The sequence below is a fragment of the Amblyomma americanum genome, chromosome 5, assembly GCF_052857255.1.
Source record: "Amblyomma americanum isolate KBUSLIRL-KWMA chromosome 5, ASM5285725v1, whole genome shotgun sequence".
Classification (NCBI taxonomy): Eukaryota; Metazoa; Arthropoda; class Arachnida; order Ixodida; family Ixodidae; genus Amblyomma; species Amblyomma americanum.
Window position 1 is genome coordinate 73,361,933 of NC_135501.1, and position 18,749 is coordinate 73,380,681.

The window sequence follows — 18,749 nt, forward strand, 5'->3', positions numbered from 1 at the left end:
CCGTCCAGTAACGTGGTCGCCCTGACCGGCTGCTCTTTTGAGATGCCAGAATAAACAAGTTGTTCTGTTGCCAGTCGACTCATCCTTTGCCGGGACCTTCGGATGTTTCCAGCTTTGCCCCAGGCCGCCAGGCCAACGCTACCCTTGGGGCTTGCAACCCATTTGCAACAGCGCATAGCTATGCGACGAATCAGACCTAGAGTAGCGTGAGCCGATTTACGGGTGGTTGTCAGCCACGGGGTGCCAGTCCCAGATGTATGGAGGAGAAGACCAAGAATACGAACAGTTTCTACCTGAGGAATCAGAGAATTATGTACCGTAAAATTTAAAGGGGGAGCATTCCGTAAGGCGGCTTTATTTCCAATTCGAATGAAACATGATTTAGTAGGAGAGAGTGTTAGACCCAGAGGTGGGAGGCGAGATGTCAATACATCCAGCGCGTGTTGAAGGACCGACTGCTGAATAGACGCATCTGTATGACAGCACCACAAGGTGATATCATCGGCATATGCAAGCACGCGGATAGAAGGAATGGTCTCTAGGGCTCGAACAAGAGGATTCAAGCCACATTAAATAATGTGGGGGCGAGAACGGAGCCCTGCGGCACTCCTCTATTGGAAGTGAAATTACCAAAGAGCTGTCCGTGGACACGCACGCTGAAGGTTCGATTTGCTAAAAAGGCGTGAATGGAGAGGAGGAACCGGTGAGGGAGACCAAGAGTTTGAAGGGAGGCAAGAATGGCAGAGTGAAGGATGTTATCATATGCCTTTTAATGTCTGTAGCGATTACGGTTCGTACAAGGTGACTCTGTGGAGAGGGGTCAAGCACGTCAGCAGCCAAAGTAGCAAGGCCGTCCTCCGTTCCAATTTGTGGGCGGAAACCAATTTGGGAATCTGGGTAACAATCATGGGATTCCAGCCACCATGATAAGCGTGCGGCTAGAATGTTTTCATAAAGCTTGCAGATGGTAGGGGTAAGGGAAATTGGACGAAGGGCCGAGAGAGATACTGGAGGCTGACCTGACTTGGGTATTGGAACCACAATAGAATGCTTCCAGTCTCCCGGCATGACGCCAGAAAGACACACTTCGTTAAAAGTGTCAAGTAGGGTTTCCAAAGCCCTCCCTTCCAAGTTACGGAATAAGGAGTTAGGTATGCCGTCGTGCCCGGGAGTAGTAGTAGTTTTTAAACGGTCAATGGAGGCCAGCAGCTCTGCCATGGTGAGGTCAGAAGTAATCCCATAGGGGGGCTCTGTTACCGATAAGTCAGGTGGAGACGTAGCGGTGCAGTCATGGTTTGGAAAAAATTGACGGGCCGCTTGTTGTGCAAATGTGTCCTCATCCACATTGAGCGCGAGGCGAATGCTCTCTGTGTAATCTGCAACCTGAGAAGGGCGCTCCATGGCGTGAAACACTCTCCAAAGATGTCGATTGCCCTGCGTAGAGGACAGGCGGGCACACCATGCAGCCCAGCGTTGCCTGCCTAGCCGCTTTGCATAGCGCCATGCCCGTGCAGTAGCGCGGTGAAGAGTAGGAAGAGCTGAAGGGTCATCGGGGTGACGAGTAGCGTAAAGATCCGCCTGGCGACGAAGAGCCCACAGATTCAAGAGATGTATGTCCGGGTTTGGGTCGTCTTCATTTACAGTAGTGGTAATAGTGTGAGTAGCGAGAACAGCAGATAGAGTAGACAATGCTGAAGAGGGGTTGAATGTAGATAAATGATTGTCTGCGCGTACAGAGTCCCATGATGTTATTCGTACAGTGCGGCGTATTTTCCGTAGACGCGTAGGCGTGAGGGAGATAAAAATAGGGCTGTGATCGCTACCCCAAGTATCAGAATCAACAGCCTAACGAGGGTTACCGGGGCCTAACCACCAAGTCAAATCAGGTGAATACGGGCCACCTCGTGGGCGGGTAGAAGTATTCGGGTGGTTTAAAAGTTTAAAGGAATGATCCGAAAAGCTCCCTTGGATGTGTGAACCCCTTGAGGAATCCGATGGGTAACCCCACGCAGTGTGTGCGCCGTTGAAGTCACCACCAACTAGAATAGGGATACCCGAGTTGGTAGAACGTAGAAAACGAACCCATCCCAGATTGGGAGATGCGGAGCCAGGACGACTATGAAAAGAAACTAGAATAAGGGGTGTGCGTGCAGGTTTTACGAGAAGGGCGACAACCTCTTGACGTGTGTTGCACCACCGTGAAAGGTCGAGCGGTGTGTGCCGAACTGAACTGTGAATATAAATTGCAGATTTACCTGGGCTGAGGGAGGAGGCGGTGCAACGGCGATCAGGGATAGATGGTGAATGGTATGCGCAGAAACCTGAAAGGCGTGGGAGTGCATTATGCTCTTGCAGAAGGAACGCCCATACCCTCAGCTTTCCGTCGCGAATGCGGATGTTCACTTCAGAGGCCTTATTAGCGAAACCTCGACAGTTCCACTGCACCACCACCGATGATGATGCGCTATCCATGACGAGGCCGAAGAGCTTCCACGATGAGGGATGTCACCTGCTTCATCAGCGCTAATATCTTATAAACTGTCGGGGTAGTCACGGCTAACAGGTGGTCGGCACCTGATTGTGGCCCAGTACTTACCCTAGGTGATTCCTCTGATGATTGCTCCCGAGTCATTAGAATTCTTCGAGAGGATTGAGAACGAGTCTGTTCCCGGCGCTGGGTGAGTTCGTCTAGTCGGCGGCGAGCCTCCGCGATTGCATTGTCTAAAGCTGTGTCTTCATCTGTGGTATCCACATGTGATGGATGCACTGGAAGTTTTGGCGCACCATTTGATCCGGGAAGGTGAGCCGCTTGTGCATATGTACGCTGGCGAGGAGATGTATGGTGAGCAGCAGGCTCAGATAAAGGAAGTTCAGGGAAGTCGTTGTCGTCACATGCGAGAGCTGCAAAGCGATTACTTGTAGGAACATCCATTTTTGCAGGCGACTTGTGAAACTTCTTCCCTTACTTCTTCTTTGGACAAGCGGGGGAGCGAATGTCATGGTCCGGCGATTTGCACAGGGCACAATGAGCTGTTGGTTCATTCATGTCGGCCACAGCTGCTGGATTAGGGCAGGTATTTTGCATATGTCCTTCTTTGTGGCAGTGATAGCAAAAAATACGACGAGGTCGGAAGGGCTGTGGTTTGACGATCGCACCGTAGTAGGTAAGGTACTTCGGGAGAGTCAACGGTCCTTGCAGGATGAGCAGGTATGAGCCCCGGCGACCCATAGGCCGTGCTTGCAGTACATGAGTTGAGCAGCGAATATTTGCGCGCACCTCCTCGGGAGGGCTCGTGCTGTCGACATGATAAACCATGCAGCGGAGTGTGTCAGGACCAGATGCAAAATATATTTGCACCGGGACATGCTTGCTGTCATCCAGGGGGATCCGCGTAACTGCGCAAAGTTTCTGGGCGTCCATCAAGGATGACAAGTTTACCGTGATGGTGTTCGATGGGCGATGGACGACAAACCCGCAGTAGTTCGAAGAGCCAAGGGCATGGTCAATTGTGGCTTGAACATTCCGGGCAGAGATGGCAGTCATATCAAAGCGCAATGTAAGCATGATGGTAACGCGGAACGAGTTCGCAGCAGGCGGAAGAGAGCCTTGACTCACGGGAGGCATCTGTGGAGGAGGCTCAGACGCTGGTGACGGCCCTTGGTGGGAATACTGAACTGGCGCGACGGGCACAGTGTCTTGAGGGAGTGCCACGGGCACGGAGGCGGTAGAGCAGTCCATGTCACAGGCCAAAGTCGTAGCATCGGAAGACGGCGCAGACTGGAGGCCCAGAGGCGCTGACGATTGTGTGGACGTGGAGGCTGCGTCAGGTGGCAACACAGCGGGCATCCGCGTAGCCGTCGTCGACAACGCAGAATCCATGCAGACGCGTAACGCGGCCTCGCTCGGCAGCGCCGAGCAAAGCCTAGCTTGCCCCTGAGGGTTCCGGTTGGGTTTTCTCACTTGAGAATGCGCTCGCCGTGCCGGGAATTTCTCCGCAGGGGCGTCGTCAGCATTCGGTCTCACGGAGGGCATTGTCCGACCCACGCCACACGCGAGAAGACAGCGAAAAGCGAAAACACAGACCTAGAAGCAGACACGTAGCCACCCACTCGGTCTTCCCCTAGCATACTTGATCACAGCAAACATTTGCATTCATGAGCGCTTGGTCATGGCTGACGATCGACAATGGCGCCAGAATTCATGCAAATTTGCCCTTGAGTCAGAACGGCAAAGTTGTCGAGCCGCGGTACGCATACATCTGTCACAAGCAATCCTGCCGGTTATCTCGATACGCAACAGCAGCGACTATATCTCGCAGCACACCAGTTTTGATGAGCAGCACTGCGAGCTCCGAAACGCAGCCATAACTATTGCTCAAAAGCGTATTCAGCACGCAAAAAAACAACAACGACGTACGGTCGTAAGTGCAGGAAGTTAGTTGGTTTAGGGGGGTTTAACGTCCCAAAGCGACTCAGGCTATGAGAGACGCCGTAGTGAAGGGCTCCGGAAATTTCGACCACTTGGGGTTCTTTAACGTGCACTGACATCGCACAGTACACGGGCCTCTGTAATTTCGCCTCCATCGAAATTAGACCGCCGCGGCCGGGATCGAACCCGCGTCTTTTCGGCCAGCAGCCGGGCGCCGTAACCACTCTGCCACCGCGGCAGGTAATTGCAGGAGTTTCATGGTTCAACAGTAGTAGCCCGAACATGCGACAGAAGGAAAGAGCACACGGGAGCTTCTTCTCGGTCGCCTCGTCTCTTTGCGCTGCAGTACAGCCGTGAACCCACTCCAACTCATCTAGTTTGGCATTCTTTTGTAGTTCTAAAAGGCCTTCGGGAGTAATTAGGCAACTAACTATAAATAAATCAATAAACAAATGCTTTACTCTCGCGCGACTTGTGTAAGCGTGCCGGTGATCTGAATTAAATCATGTTTACAGGCGTTACAAGAAGTTGGTGGCCAGACTTTTATGTAGCAGCGGTACACAAAAACGTTTCTATGCAAGTTACTTTTTTATTGCCACTTGCACCTACACAAAAGATATGCACGCGCATGCACGTACGCGAAACATACGTATCAGTCGAGATTTGGTTTTCATGTTACCCTAGTAAGACGTGAAAGGCCCATACTGGGTTAACGAAATTTCAGGCTTGCAGACGCTGTTATGCGGTCGCTTCTCTATTACTTATCTTCTTATCAGGCGGTGGCAGCAGTTTTTTGTTTAGTCTGTATTTCTCAACGATTTCGGAATAGGTTTGCGCGCACTCGTCTTGGTTCCGACAGTCCGGCGGTTCCACAGTTACCCGGAAGCAGAGAATATGGGAATGCTCTGACTACCCCGGAGTCGACGATTATATAGATAGCAGAGAAAGCTGGGAAGCCCTGCTGCGCAGGGAAGAACCTGCTCGGCAGAAACAAGGCAATCCGCCTGGCGGCTAATGCCGCGAAGAGATAAAATCTCTTTCTTAGCCTTTAGTCACGGAGGCTCCGGCCCCCGCCCTCCAGGCCTGCGTGCCGGAGCTGTGAGTATTAAGGGGTCGCTATTTGCCGTGGAAATAAAAGCTGTCATCCATCCATCCATCCATCCATCCATCCATCCATCCATCCATCCATCCATCCATCCATCCATCCATCCATCCATCCATCCATCCATCCATTCATCCATCCATCCATCCATCCATCCATCCATCCATCCATCCATCCATCCATCCATCCATCCATCCATCCATCCATCCATCCATCCATCCATCCATCCAGTCGAGATTTCGAACACGTGAATATATCGCGACTTGACTTTCGCTGCCGGCGGACTCCGCGGCGTCGTTGGTTCCACCGTTCTCTGAACCTGCTGATGGCTCGAACATGTATGGCGAAAGAACAAACTGTTCAACACTGCTTGAATTATTAATAATTTCCAAAATATAGTCCTTAAAAGCTATAGCTGAAGCAACCCGCTGCGCAGCAACGCCGCCGGTGCCGGCTGGAGATCCCCGTGGATGACGTCACCACGGTCCCGGCCAATCGCGTGCAAGAGCGCCGTTCGTTTGGCGCCCTGAGGCGGTGGGGCACGTTTTCTTCTAAAAACAACTTTTTGCGTTTTTCGCTCGCGTGTCACTCATTAGCCAAACCAAATATGATTACTAACGAATCCACATATTTCCTACTACAAACAGGTGGTAGAGTTCCGCAGGCCTCTGCTCTCAATCCGTTTACAAATTTTGCCCAGATTAAAAAATCCACCTTCTAGCATATTTCAAGAGTTCGTCCTTGGCAGATATGGTTTTGTTTATGGGGGTTTAACGTCCCAAACCGACTCAGGCTATGAATGATTCCGTAGTGAAGAGCTCCGGAAATTTCGACCCCCTGGGTTTCTTTAACGTGCACTGGCATCGCACAGCAAACGGGCCTCTAGAATTTCGCCTCCATCGAAATTCGACCACCGCGTCCGGGATCGAACCCGCGCCTTTCGGGCCAGCAGCCGAGCGCCATAACCCCACAGCTACCACGGCGGCCCTTGGCGGATATGACATTGTCACATTTATAAGAGGGCAGACACGCAGAAAAGGTAGATAGTAAATCAAAGAAAGCTTTAAAAACTAGCTGTTGCGAGAAGCTTACGATCATTCGGCCAACATCCCTAAAGCTACGCTAATCGCGTCGTTAACTGCGCGATTGACTACCAATAACAATGTCCCTTTATACACACACACCCTATAATGACTGATTCAAGAATTCTCAGCTGGTGCTTTGATCTTACGAATTTGCGCAGCAACGCCCAGCCACAGCAAAAAAAAAAAAAGACGAGACCGGCGCAGGCTAACAACTTTTTGTTTATTAAAGAAAACGTGAAAAATGAGAAGGAAGAGCGCTAAACATGCTTGAAACTAAGAAACCCAAACCAAAAAAGAGCTTTAACGATTAGTTTGGAATGATAGACGCTTTTGCTGGTGTGCTATATTTTTCCCCTAAAGTGTCAGAGAAGGCTTTGCCACACACGTGTCCTGTATCTTGGCACTGCAATAAGCTTGGAAGGTCTGTTTACACATTTAGTTGCTGTGACTGCAGACAAACGTGGTGTCTTTAGATCTGGCGTGAATGCGTTTTTCTTGCCATCTAGCATTCTCAGAGGAGCATCACCAGATGTGAAAATAAGAGCGCTTTCCAGAAGACAAAGAAACCCGGTAGACAACACCTTTTTCGAAGAATTAAATTTGGTGGCATGCGAGACTGCGCACCTGCTCTCTCTGCCGCGCGCACACAACAGACCATATGCTAAGCACACAGCCGCCTACAAGTTATTTCTCGCTGCTATGTTTTCGAGCCGATATGAGACACCCTGCTTGTACGGGATTTACGCGGCTTTCTTTTGCGGTTCGTCCAGATTTTATTGCCGCCGTAGTTGTTTTAAAGCATCGGGTCGATGCTCCTTAGAGAGGGGAGTAATGTCGCTAATCTTTGTAGTGTTTGTTGTTTATTCTTCAAAGCTGCCGGCACGCCGCTTTATCGCTTTATTTGCGATTCAGGACGCGAACAGATTTATCTTGATTGTTCGCACCCAGGCGGATCTCATTTTAGGTTGTTCGAGAATGTTTCAGCAGCTTTGCACGCCGTATCTCGAAAGGTCGCTGCCAGCTTTAAATTGAGCAAGGCCGAGGGCGGCGGCCATTCTGTTCGACGACCGCCGAGCACGCTGAAGGCGAAAGCCTTAAATGGCTCATGCTCGCGTCCATCCGTCCGCCCGTCCGTTACGGTCTTCTACTTCATAAGAAAAATATCCTTGAGCACGATGTGATTCAAACCACCGTCCTTCCAATCCGCAGCCGAACGTGCTATTATCGGCTGCGCTACTTCCTGCCAACGCATATGTAGTTCTTCTCTGGAGAGTGTTTGCCGAACGGCGTCGAGTCATACGGATGCCTCCCAAACGCTCTCCAGTGTCTCCAGCATTAAGATTCACAAATAATTTTGTACTTACTTACTATCTTAACCCCACATCAGTGACACAAGCTGGAACAACACGCTAACGGCTTTCGCCTCACCGCAGTTTCGGTCAACAAAGTGCCCCCCTGAATTTTCACTATGCCGCCGCCGAGGGATTCAATCCACTGTGGGCGCACCACAGCCCAAATAAACTGTTTTGTTTAGACACCATTTTCGCTGTCGTTTTGCTCCCCGGATTGCAATCACCACTTCGTGACATTATCTTCACTCACAGCTGTAACGGCACGTTGAAACTTGCGATGTTAATGATGAAAAAATTCTATCGGGCTCAAGAGTTCGGGACGTATGCTTTGGTTGCTGCTTTCAGCTCTGGGCACCTTAGGCTTTCCTGATTGCTGAAATGATGCTATCAAATATGAATATGCTACAAGATTGCTTCCCCGCCCATGCTCCGCTACTTATTCTTCCTTACCACAGTGCTAATATTATAGAACATACTTATACACACCGGACACGCAGTCGCGGTATAATAGTCTAACTGATCCCGCTTACGTCTATCCTGTTCAACGGATCAAACGCAGCGATGCTCTGTATTAATTTTTTTTTCCAAAACACAGCATTGAGTCTAATTAGCATAACGATTGGTAAATAGCCACTCCGCAATCCAATCCCTTATTCAAATGCCGTCTCCCTCTTGAAACGCTTCACCGGCTGTCTCTCCCTATGCCGGCCGAGCCTGCACGCCGCCACGTTTCCGGGTATCTATAGCCCTGACTGCGCCCTACGCACTAAACGCGCCGATTGAGCCCACATATATGGGCTTTCCCCGCTTACCTCTCTAAACGAGACGTGTAACTGTGTACTTCTGACCTGGCTGTCCAACGCCGGGCACTCGAGCGATCCACCGTGGTCATCACGAAGTAACGTCTCGTCTAATCACCTAGCGTCATCCTCGAGGTAATGCCTGACTAATAAAGTTTTTACTACTCCTCGTTATAATCTCCAGGCCGTAAAATGCTAGCTGATTCGCTCTACTCGGAGATGTGCGTAAACAACACATTCAAATCACCCATGAACACTTGCACACCGACCAGTTTCATTCCCCTCTCTGGGCGAGCCACCCATTGCAACAAATTATGGGTGGTCCTCTTTTCTCTTCATATCTCACAAAGCCGTCATAGAAGTTTCTGCAAATATTTGAGTCATATATTTAGTTTTCCTTGTAAAAGCAAGCAAGCCACTCATGCCCTTGAACTTAAAGGTGAATCGCATAAACTATGTCAAGTTACGCTCGTTGTTCGGTTCCTTTAATTCTTATTTGATCTTGTTTAATGTTTTTCTGCTGTCATCTCTAATGATCACTTGACACATAGTAACGTTGTTTAATTTACGGAGCCCTCAGACAATGTATCTGCTAAGCTCTGGCATCCCCCAAGATGTAACATGTGTTTAAAAACTATGAAAAACCATAAACATTCCTGATAGAGATTGAAATCTTTACAGCGAGTTGATAATGCTTTCAAACATAATTGACGGTTCTCTCTTCTACGCTATAAAGCGGCTGTTAGAAAAAGGAAACTAATATACACTTCGGAAAGATCTTTTTCTCGTTCTTTAATAAACAAAAGTTCTGCTGCAGAGGAAAGTGGGCGCATTGTTTCATTGTATTCTAACACAACGACTAACAATCACTTCACAGTATAGTAGCCAAATATAAATTCTTTATATGTTTGAGATGTGTAATCACATGCCCTGATGATGTAACTTCGAATGCGCTGCCCTGAAATAAACACCTGGTGATTGCTGTCGTGTGTTTCCAGGTTGCGACGCAGCTTGTTTAGCAGTCATTCAACGCTTTTTGTGGTGCAACCTATATTTATGCTCTTTTCTAATAGACCAGTAGAGCCAGGGTTCTTGCTCACAAACCCCTGCAACCAGAATTAACCTTATGCTCACGTTAATAGCAATTACTTCAGTATTTAAACCACTTTATCTACAAGGCGCTATTACCTGAGAGCGGACATGTTATCATTGCTTGCACAAAGGTCCCTTGGTTTTTTCCCATGCAAAGGTCGACATGAACACTGGATGGCCGGTTCTATTGTGATCTGCTTGCTGTTATCAGTATGGGTTGCTGCTTATCAAGAAGCTATGCTTCCGGAGGAAAGAGAGAAATATTGTGACAATCACTGACAAGCAGCCAGCCTTTTCTGTGGTGCCTTGCTGTCGCATCATTTTCAGTAGGCCTTCTGGAGCATATGCTAGATACAAGCTGTTTTTCCTAATATATAGAGAGCATCAGTGGCGACTGGCTATCTCATTAAACGATTGCCAGACGGTAATTTCCTCTGATCATTTACCTAGAGGAACTATATTCCCTAGCGGTACGAGTTTTCCTATCGGCACCTGAAGGGCGTATTATGAGGGTACTCGTAGTATTAGCGTACGCATATTGACGTAGGGTATTAGAGTACGCGTATTAATAGGGTATGGAAGTTTGAATTCAAAAAGGCTGTTTTCATCTCGAAGTGCAGAGTAGGTTAGCCCCTCCAATAAATGAATTACTCAGTTATGCACATCAAGTTACAGACATTGTGATACGGCCCCTGAAACGTATTTTTTGCTATTCACGTACCTCTTTTACACCTCCACTTCCTCCTAATGTCATTTCGGATGACAAAAGGCTGAAGGGCTTCATTAGCGCTCCAGACTTGTAAAATGTAAGATAATTAAGGGCAATCTCACTTTTGTGACAGCTTGTATCGCAGAAGTCGCATGCACCGACATCGGCCCTATAATGGTGTTTGTAAATGCTACACCTCTTAAAACTTTCGTACTCATTTCTTTCCGTAGAATATTTTATTCAAATTACAACCAATTATTTCCAAATAAATATTTTCTTCATCTTTTCATTCACTGAATCTGTTTGGATGAATTTAACGCAAGTTATATGCGGCTAATGAAAGCAGCTGTCCGATCGCCCGCACGCTTCTCACTAGTAACTGAAATTACTCTAGGAGCTGCTGCTTCCAGTGGACTAGGAAATCTTGATGGTTCGCCTCCTTATTGAACACCAGCGCTAAGGGTTACCTGATACTGGAAGCGATGACTCAGTGCTTTATAGACAGTTGCAAATAGGGGCTTGCCCGTTAAGCAACCGCCGTGCTTTAGCCCTCATTACGGTGTGAGGAAAGCACGAATGAAATATCTGGAAAAATATACATCTCTGCTTTTAAAAAAGCTGATTTTAAATTAAGGTGTAAAACTAAAGCTTTCGGTTTTACCTCCTAGTAAGTATAAATTTACTTCCTCACATAGTCTTATTGAAGTCGTGTAAATTTAGGGGCGTTTACTACTTTTTGATCAAAATCTGTCAGACTAATTAGTGATTTTTCGCAGCCTAGTGACAGATTCGAGGTGACAGCATTTTTTTTAGTGCGATAGGGAGCAAAAGCACTTAGAAGTGAGTCTGCTCGCATACATTTAGAGGGTGATAAACCAACTGAAACGCACCATTTCCTCTGCAATCATGGCTCTGGCTGGAGTCAATCGCTCAATACTTTTGCGGTTCTGCATATTTCTACAGCATGATGAAGCTATTTCCAAGCCCTATTTTTTTTTTAGCGCTAAAGCTCAATTGTGTCGAAAGTATAATGAAAATGCAAACCTGACATCACATTGTAATGCTATATGCTACAACCATTCAGAGCGCACTTTAGTACCAAACTATCGTGTTCTTACTGTTTCCATGCAGGCTCACAAATATGTCGCAGTCCAGTCGCATCTCAATCAAACCCCAGCCATTTCTAACAGATGTTCAGCTCAGTGTTCACAGTGACAAAGCGTGTGGTGGGACTCTGAAAGGATGGAAAAAACCGTCCCGGCTAGAGCCAATTAGTAAAACTGCCTTATTCCAATGTAATGAAAATTATGAGGGGTTATTCCAGCTAACAATATCGCATTGCAGAAAGGAAAAGAAAAAAACAGTAGGGCTTCTATCATCCAGCCCAGGCACCGCCACTGGAACGGACCAGCATCTGAACTGATTTATTTTGCTATCAACAAGTATGGACGGAAGGAATACAAAATGGACAATACGGGTAAAGAGAAGATTTGGTAATATTAGGAATACATGATCAGAGTTACGGAATAGATAATGATATATGATGCAGTTGATAACAATAGATGATATGCACATTTTCTTGGAGAAGTTTGTTGAACATAGCTCGTTCGGTTAAGGAAAGCAGTAATATGAGTTTGTAATGAAAATTGCTCTTATGAGTAGGAGCAGATGTGAGCGTAAGGCAGTTTACTTAGTACATACAATTGTTTGGAGGATTAACATAGTTCCTTTAGGTTCGATGGCCTCGGGTAGAAATTTTTGAGAAGCCTTGGAGGGGAGTTGATATTTTTGTCTTTTGAAACTTTGGAGCGTGGTCCGCCCAGAAATTTCCTCGCCTAACCCCCCTCCCGTCCCTCGACTTGCTGTGGTGCTGTCTGTCTGAATGCGTCTGTGTGCGTTGATTCCGTTAAATCTACCTGCATTCTTTTTGAAGCGAAAGCTTCACTACGCTACCTCGTTACGATTTCGTGCTGCTTGCGTTTTTTGAACTTCAAGTGAGACAAAAGTCAAACCCATTACGGCGCAGTTCGGGTGGATAAGTGGAAGTTTCCTCTGGGCATTTGAAGGTGGTTATGGGTACAGTGCAGTAGGAATTTTTAAGGGCTTATCTGGGAGGTTTAGGGTTGCGTTTAGGAGGCGGGAGATTAGGTGGGCATTTCCTAGAGAGGAGGGGGCAGCCTTGCAATAAGGAGCGTGAGAGAGAAGCATTTAATATTGTTCAACTGAATAGTGCATTTGTTTTGTCACTTCTAGTGCTCAATGTGTGTATTTGTTTTTACTTTCTGGCTTGTACTCGACGTTCTTTGGGAATTCAAGGGCGATGGGTTGTCGCTGAGTTGATGAGGGGGCCATCTAGAGGTAGTGATTTATGTTTGCAACTGGCGAGCAATATTTGCAATCGTTGTTGTTGGTTTTCTGAAATTTGTGCAGGTAGTGGGGAAAATGGCCTTGATCGTTTAGCGCTTGACTCGTGAATTGATTTGGAAGTGTGGGAGATTGTGTGGTGTGCGTCTGTTCTAGTTGTATGTGGTTGTGGCTTCGCCGACTGCATGGCAATGTCTTCACCATATTCAGCACAATTGTTTTCGCATTTCAGTTTCTAAGAAATTTTTATGGCAATATTTCAATTGGAATTGCTGCTTCCTTGGCTACTTCGTCGGATCACTCATTACCTTGGATCCCCGTGTCGGCTTTGACGTGGTGTAGAGTAATTCCGTGGTATTCTGAGGCTTGTTTGTAGAGTGACTTAATGTTCTTGATGAATGGGTTAGCGTTGTTTCTGACGGTTGACCTAAAACGCCAAACGTTTGGTACCATCAGTTTGGGAGGTAGAATATGGCTCTATGTTTCAATGCTCATCCGCCTTGGCGGCCAAGGATCTTCTAAAATGAAGCCATAGCGGTTTCTTTAAGATGCTTTTTCTCGACCAGTGATGCAGCTGCGTTAGTTATTATGTGCTCATGGCAGGTGCAAGCACAAGTTTTCAGTAGTGAACGCCCGGGATCCGTACGATGAGTTGATACCTGTCCTGAAATAAAACCAGGATTATGTGTACTAGAAGCCCACAAACAGGTGAAACTTGACTTAATATATTCCTTCATAACAAATGTAGACAAGTCTTTATGCGCCCCACTCGGGCGCACTTCATTTTTTAAGTATTTAGGTTTATGCGCGTATATAGATTAATTCTTCAGTTGGGAACATGTTGTTATGGATGTAAGTTAGAATTTGAGCTCCGTACTAGCATATATTTGTAAACCACGTGGTGGAGCAAATATATAATCTCGTTATACGATGTACCAATCTTTACGAAAGAGCATTCTTCGATATGGTATAACTGTATATGAAAATTTCTCACTCAGTGCACAAACAAAAGTTTACAAACTTCTCCAAATATTATGCAGAATTAAAGCATATGCAAAAAATCTGCATGAGGCAAATAAAAAATAATGAAGATTACCTCATCACTAACTCTTTATCAACTGCATGTTTACGTTGTACAGACCTCTTGATATTATATTAATTAAGACAGAACACCGGTCAACAAAGAACATTAGAGAACAAAAACATAATATGGTTTCAGAGTGTACATCAGTATAGGGAGAAGAATTGGGAACTACCAAGTGCCATAGCTTTTAAACAAATTACCAAAAGGAAACATGGAACTCAGTAGCAACAAAAAGGCGAAAAATATAGAAAATATTTGGTGCCTTTTTTTATGATGGAGATTCAATTTAAAACACTTAATATTTTGCATGCTTTCAATCGGAAAGAGCAGCATTTGATATGGATATATAATATCTTTAACCCTAATTTATTAACTCCTTCCTGTCTTGACGTTTGCATTGGTAAGTGCTCTGTTTTTTGTCCGTTCTTGTTGACTGCGTTTGCATTTGTTAAAAATGTAGTAAAATCTTTTTGCACACCCGCGTAGACTCTTCATGTGAATATATCTTCATATATTACTGGTTTTCCCTGCACGCACCCCCTGACCTGCCAAGCCAATCAGAAGCGCTGTATGTTTAGATGCGGTAGAATATGTATACAAGAAAATAGTAAGGTAAAGGAACGTTATTTTTACGGTTATTAAGTACCGGCAACTGCGGCGCCCCACACGTACGCATGCATATTTTTTTTTTCTTGTCAAATATCGTCATAAGGCGACGAAGGCTTGCAATCACATCGGGCCTCAGATGAGCTCCAGTATTCACAGAGTGGCTCAAGTATAACCTATTGCTTGAATTTGTACTGTAAGAGTTAGATGCTGACACCATACTGCACATCAAGTTTTATTCTTTCTACTTTATACAGCAAATCTCCTGTACTCTTGCAAAAATTGTTTTAAACTTTTCTGGAGCTCTGCAAGAGGCTTCCTTAATTTATTCGCGATCAAAAACGCATCTTTGTTTATCGCTGAATACTACTGCTTCTTTGGTGATGCACCTCGCTAAACATACATTCTTGCACTCTGCACTGTATTCCTATGCTGCACCATGCATACAAGTGCAAACGAAAGAGGTGCTCGTGAGGTTATAATATTAACAAATTAAAATAAAAGGCATCCTCTATGCTTCTTTGTTTTCGTGGCTGCTGCTTTCGTCGTTCACGCTGCATCATGTTCCTAAGCTCACACTGCATTACATTATGTGCTCTTCAAAGTTTTCCAGATAATTGCGCTGCTAAACTGGGTTGTTTTCGATATGAAAAAAGGTAAAAGGCGGCAGACTCAGTGGAGCAGCGTCCGCACAGCGTTTTTCCTCTTTTGGCCACAGAGCGCAGCAAATAGCGTGGAGCGTCGCACAGGCTCTGGTGTCACCTGGAGAAGAGTTGAGGTCATCACATTAACAATGGCGTGAATTTTGTTGCAATCTTCTTACCAACCCTACCATCAAAACATGAGGGCTTTAACCTGCAAGCTCTCCATCCAACACTTGCAGCGTTAATCAGTGAGCGTGTCAATCACTGCTACACTTGGCATCGCTCGATAAACACTATCATGCAGCAGAAGCGCTTATAATAGGAAGCAGGCACAAAGCGTTATCTGACCGCGTACGTCAGTAGCTTTATTGCCTACCTACCACTGAGTGTTTCGCCACAAGTTTCCACATATAAATATCCCGAGACAGCAGAGTGTCGTCCATAGGATTGCTGAATTCTGCGGGAGACCAATTGCACGTTAGTCTTGAAAATAATGAGGGCTGTAGGTGTTTTTTGTTTTTTGGCACTGATCATGGCAGGGCTGTGCCAAGGGCAAAAACTCATAGGAGGCTGGCTGGAGCAGGACCCATCGAGCGATCCTAAATACCTGCAACTGGCTCACTTTGCGATCGCACAGGAAACAACCGGCCTCACTTACTACCACACCGTTCTTCGGCTCCTCAAGGTTGAGACGCAGGTAAGCTCACATATTTCTCTGTGTCAAATTTTAAACGGAATTGGTTTTCGGTTCTTTCATAAACGATATGGAAGGAGCAGTACGCACGCGGAAGAAGGCTAACAATTTTTCTTTATGGTTTTGGAAAGCGCGTGCAATATCCTATCACATCACGCTGTACGCAGGAACTTTAATGTATTCTAAAGGTAATAAAAATAGTGAAATGGCAGCCATGTGTACGATACCTGCCACAGAACTTTCAGCAAAGCTCATTTAAAAATTCTTCTGGCTTATGTTTTTGGTGGAAATTTTTTTTTTGCCAGAAGAGCAGCATAATATTTCTAACACATTAGTGAACAACGTACTCAGTATACAATGTTGGAGGTCGTGGAATGATTACCACTATTTATGAATTAAAATTGTCCCGTTCAATTCTTAATTCTCACATAGCAATATTTGTCCTCGCTCTCATTGATATCCCTGTGTCAATGCCCCGAATGGCTTGCGTTGTACAGGCTATTGCTCCTCTTCTGCGTTTCTTGGTAGCTTCACACTAAGAAAATGCACATAAGTTATGCACAAATTAGCCTAATATAACACTGAAAAAGAGGAGCTGTAAACTGTGCAACTTTCTGTGCTTACTGTAATTGGCCAAGCGCTCACTTCGTTTTGAGTGCGCAATGCATGCTTGATAGAACGGACCATTTTGTATTATAAAACAAAACCAACGGACCCGACCATAACTCAGCAGTGAGATTCGTGTTTTGTCAAATATGTTTCTCTTGTATTACTTTCTTCTGCGCTTTGAGTTCAATTATTTTATATCTATGCTTCCTATACCCGTTTACTGAAATTATTAATGCGCTGCTCAGGGACAGAATCTAAGTACAATATTTGTGCTGCTCTTTCTTAGTAGAAACGTGAGGACAACGACTAAAGCTTCTTTGACAGGCTGGCATTCTTACAGTTATTTTTTTCTTTGACTGCTTTGTTTTTTAAAGCTATGTTTACCTTAAATGCTATTTTGTTATTCCAAGAAGAGTGCTTTGAATAGAGATACACGTTCAACATTCATTATATTGAACATCTCCAGATTGTGGCTGGAGTCAACTACAAGCTGATTTTCGAGACGGCACCAACCAACTGCAAAGTCAGCGATGGTCCTTATTCAAGTGAGAGGTGTCAGCCTACATCTAACCAGGTAAGTCAATTTCTGCACACCTGAGCTTTATCATTTTTGTTAATAAAGAGCAGCTTTTATCTCTGATATTAACAACGGTTTTATTAAAAAATCGCTATTGCTTTCAAATTTATTATATGCTGCATTCGCTAATTATGTTTCCACTCATCATCGAGGTCTATTCAAAATACACTTTAAGAAACATTAGACTGAGGGTTGGGCTGTGACATATAGATCTATTTTCAAATTTTGCGGATGTGGTGCAGACGGAGCTAAAATATTTGAAGGCGTAAACTTATTCTTTAAACAAATTTCAGTCTTCAGCATTGAAATAATTTCAGTATTGCAATAATTATTATAATGGCATCTGTATTTGTAATCAGCAAACAAAGTTCGGTGCAGACACAGAAATAATTGTAATATGTACGTATAGGAATAGACGCCGTGATATAAAATATATTTGGCTTTGTTATGTTATTTTTCAGGTGAGTATATATGTAAGCTGCTCCCGTATTTAATCCACAGGGTGAAATTCCCGAAATGTAAATTTCATCGAGGCTGTCCTCAAAGACGCTATGAACAAATGTCTAGCGATGTCTTGGGCGCAAACTCGTGTGTATTTATAAAGTTACCTTTGCATTCCAGGCATCAGCAGCATGCACTGCAATCATCTACGAGCGCCCTTGGGACAACTTCAAGGCTGTTACATCGTTTAGGTGCCACAAGTAAACGTGAAAAAACAATTCTTGATGTCAGTGCTTGCCAAAGTGTAATAAAATACATGAAAGTTAAATAAACATTTTGGGGTACTGCGAAATCACTGCAGCGCATCCAGTGGACATCTTTGAAGTCTATTAGACGACGACCCTTATTTCTTCCTCCCCTCCGGTGTACGTTTCAGTGCGTTTTCACTGGCATTCACATTTTAAAGCTTCCTAGGAACTTTGCTACAGGGACTGAAACTTCTGTAAAGGGTGTAGAGAAGCAGTAGGAACCTACGAGTTGGTAGTGGCGCTGCTGGACTATGATACAGCCCACATCTATAAATACGTTTCTGTATATTTCACACTCTCTAAGGCTGTTGTCATGTAAGGGAACAGTTAAGCTACATACGCATAACGAGCATTTAATTTTATCTTTTAAGGAAACAACGAGTTTTAGAAAATTGTATTGCTTCCATTCACAGGATAACCTCGTAGATTTTTTTTTGCTTGATTAAACACAACACCGGTGATGGTTCTCTCTAGCAATAATAATTGGTATTGTCAACATGAGTACCAAAGTTTACTCCGCGGCGGGCGCACCAGTGGGAAAGACGGCGATGTAAAAATGTACCGTGTCTCTTTTGCCTTCGCGCCATCGCAAAATAACTGAATGGTTCCTGGTAAAGAGGCAGTCGTTACGAATTTAAGTCGAGAGGTGGCGAGGCTAAGCTGCTGACGGAAAATTGCGAATAAATTCATCTATGCAGTCTAACCTTAAAGGAGACGGCTGCGCGTGAAATGAGTACAAGCCGCACTGTGTAATACAGTGCGGCTTAGATGTCCGGCGGAAAGCACGTGGCGCAACTTTTATCGCTAAAAATAGTTTCTGAGGGCACCACCTGACTGACCCGTCTTTATACTC

General features: G+C 45.4%; 2 protein-coding genes across 2 annotated transcripts in view; both read left to right on the plus strand.

Moving 5' to 3' along the window:
• LOC144132542 (cystatin-1-like) overlaps nucleotides 1–18,749 on the plus strand; it is a 42,456-nt gene that overhangs the window by 17,777 nt on the left and 5,930 nt on the right. The gene's annotated exons all lie outside the window — the stretch shown is intronic.
• On the plus strand, nucleotides 15,598–17,940 carry LOC144132543 (cystatin-1-like). Its single transcript, XM_077665030.1, has 3 exons — nucleotides 15,598–15,964; nucleotides 17,037–17,144; nucleotides 17,769–17,940. Exons 1-3 carry the CDS (start codon nucleotides 15,761–15,763, stop codon nucleotides 17,850–17,852), a joined length of 396 nt encoding a protein of 131 aa, XP_077521156.1. The 5' UTR covers nucleotides 15,598–15,760; the 3' UTR covers nucleotides 17,853–17,940.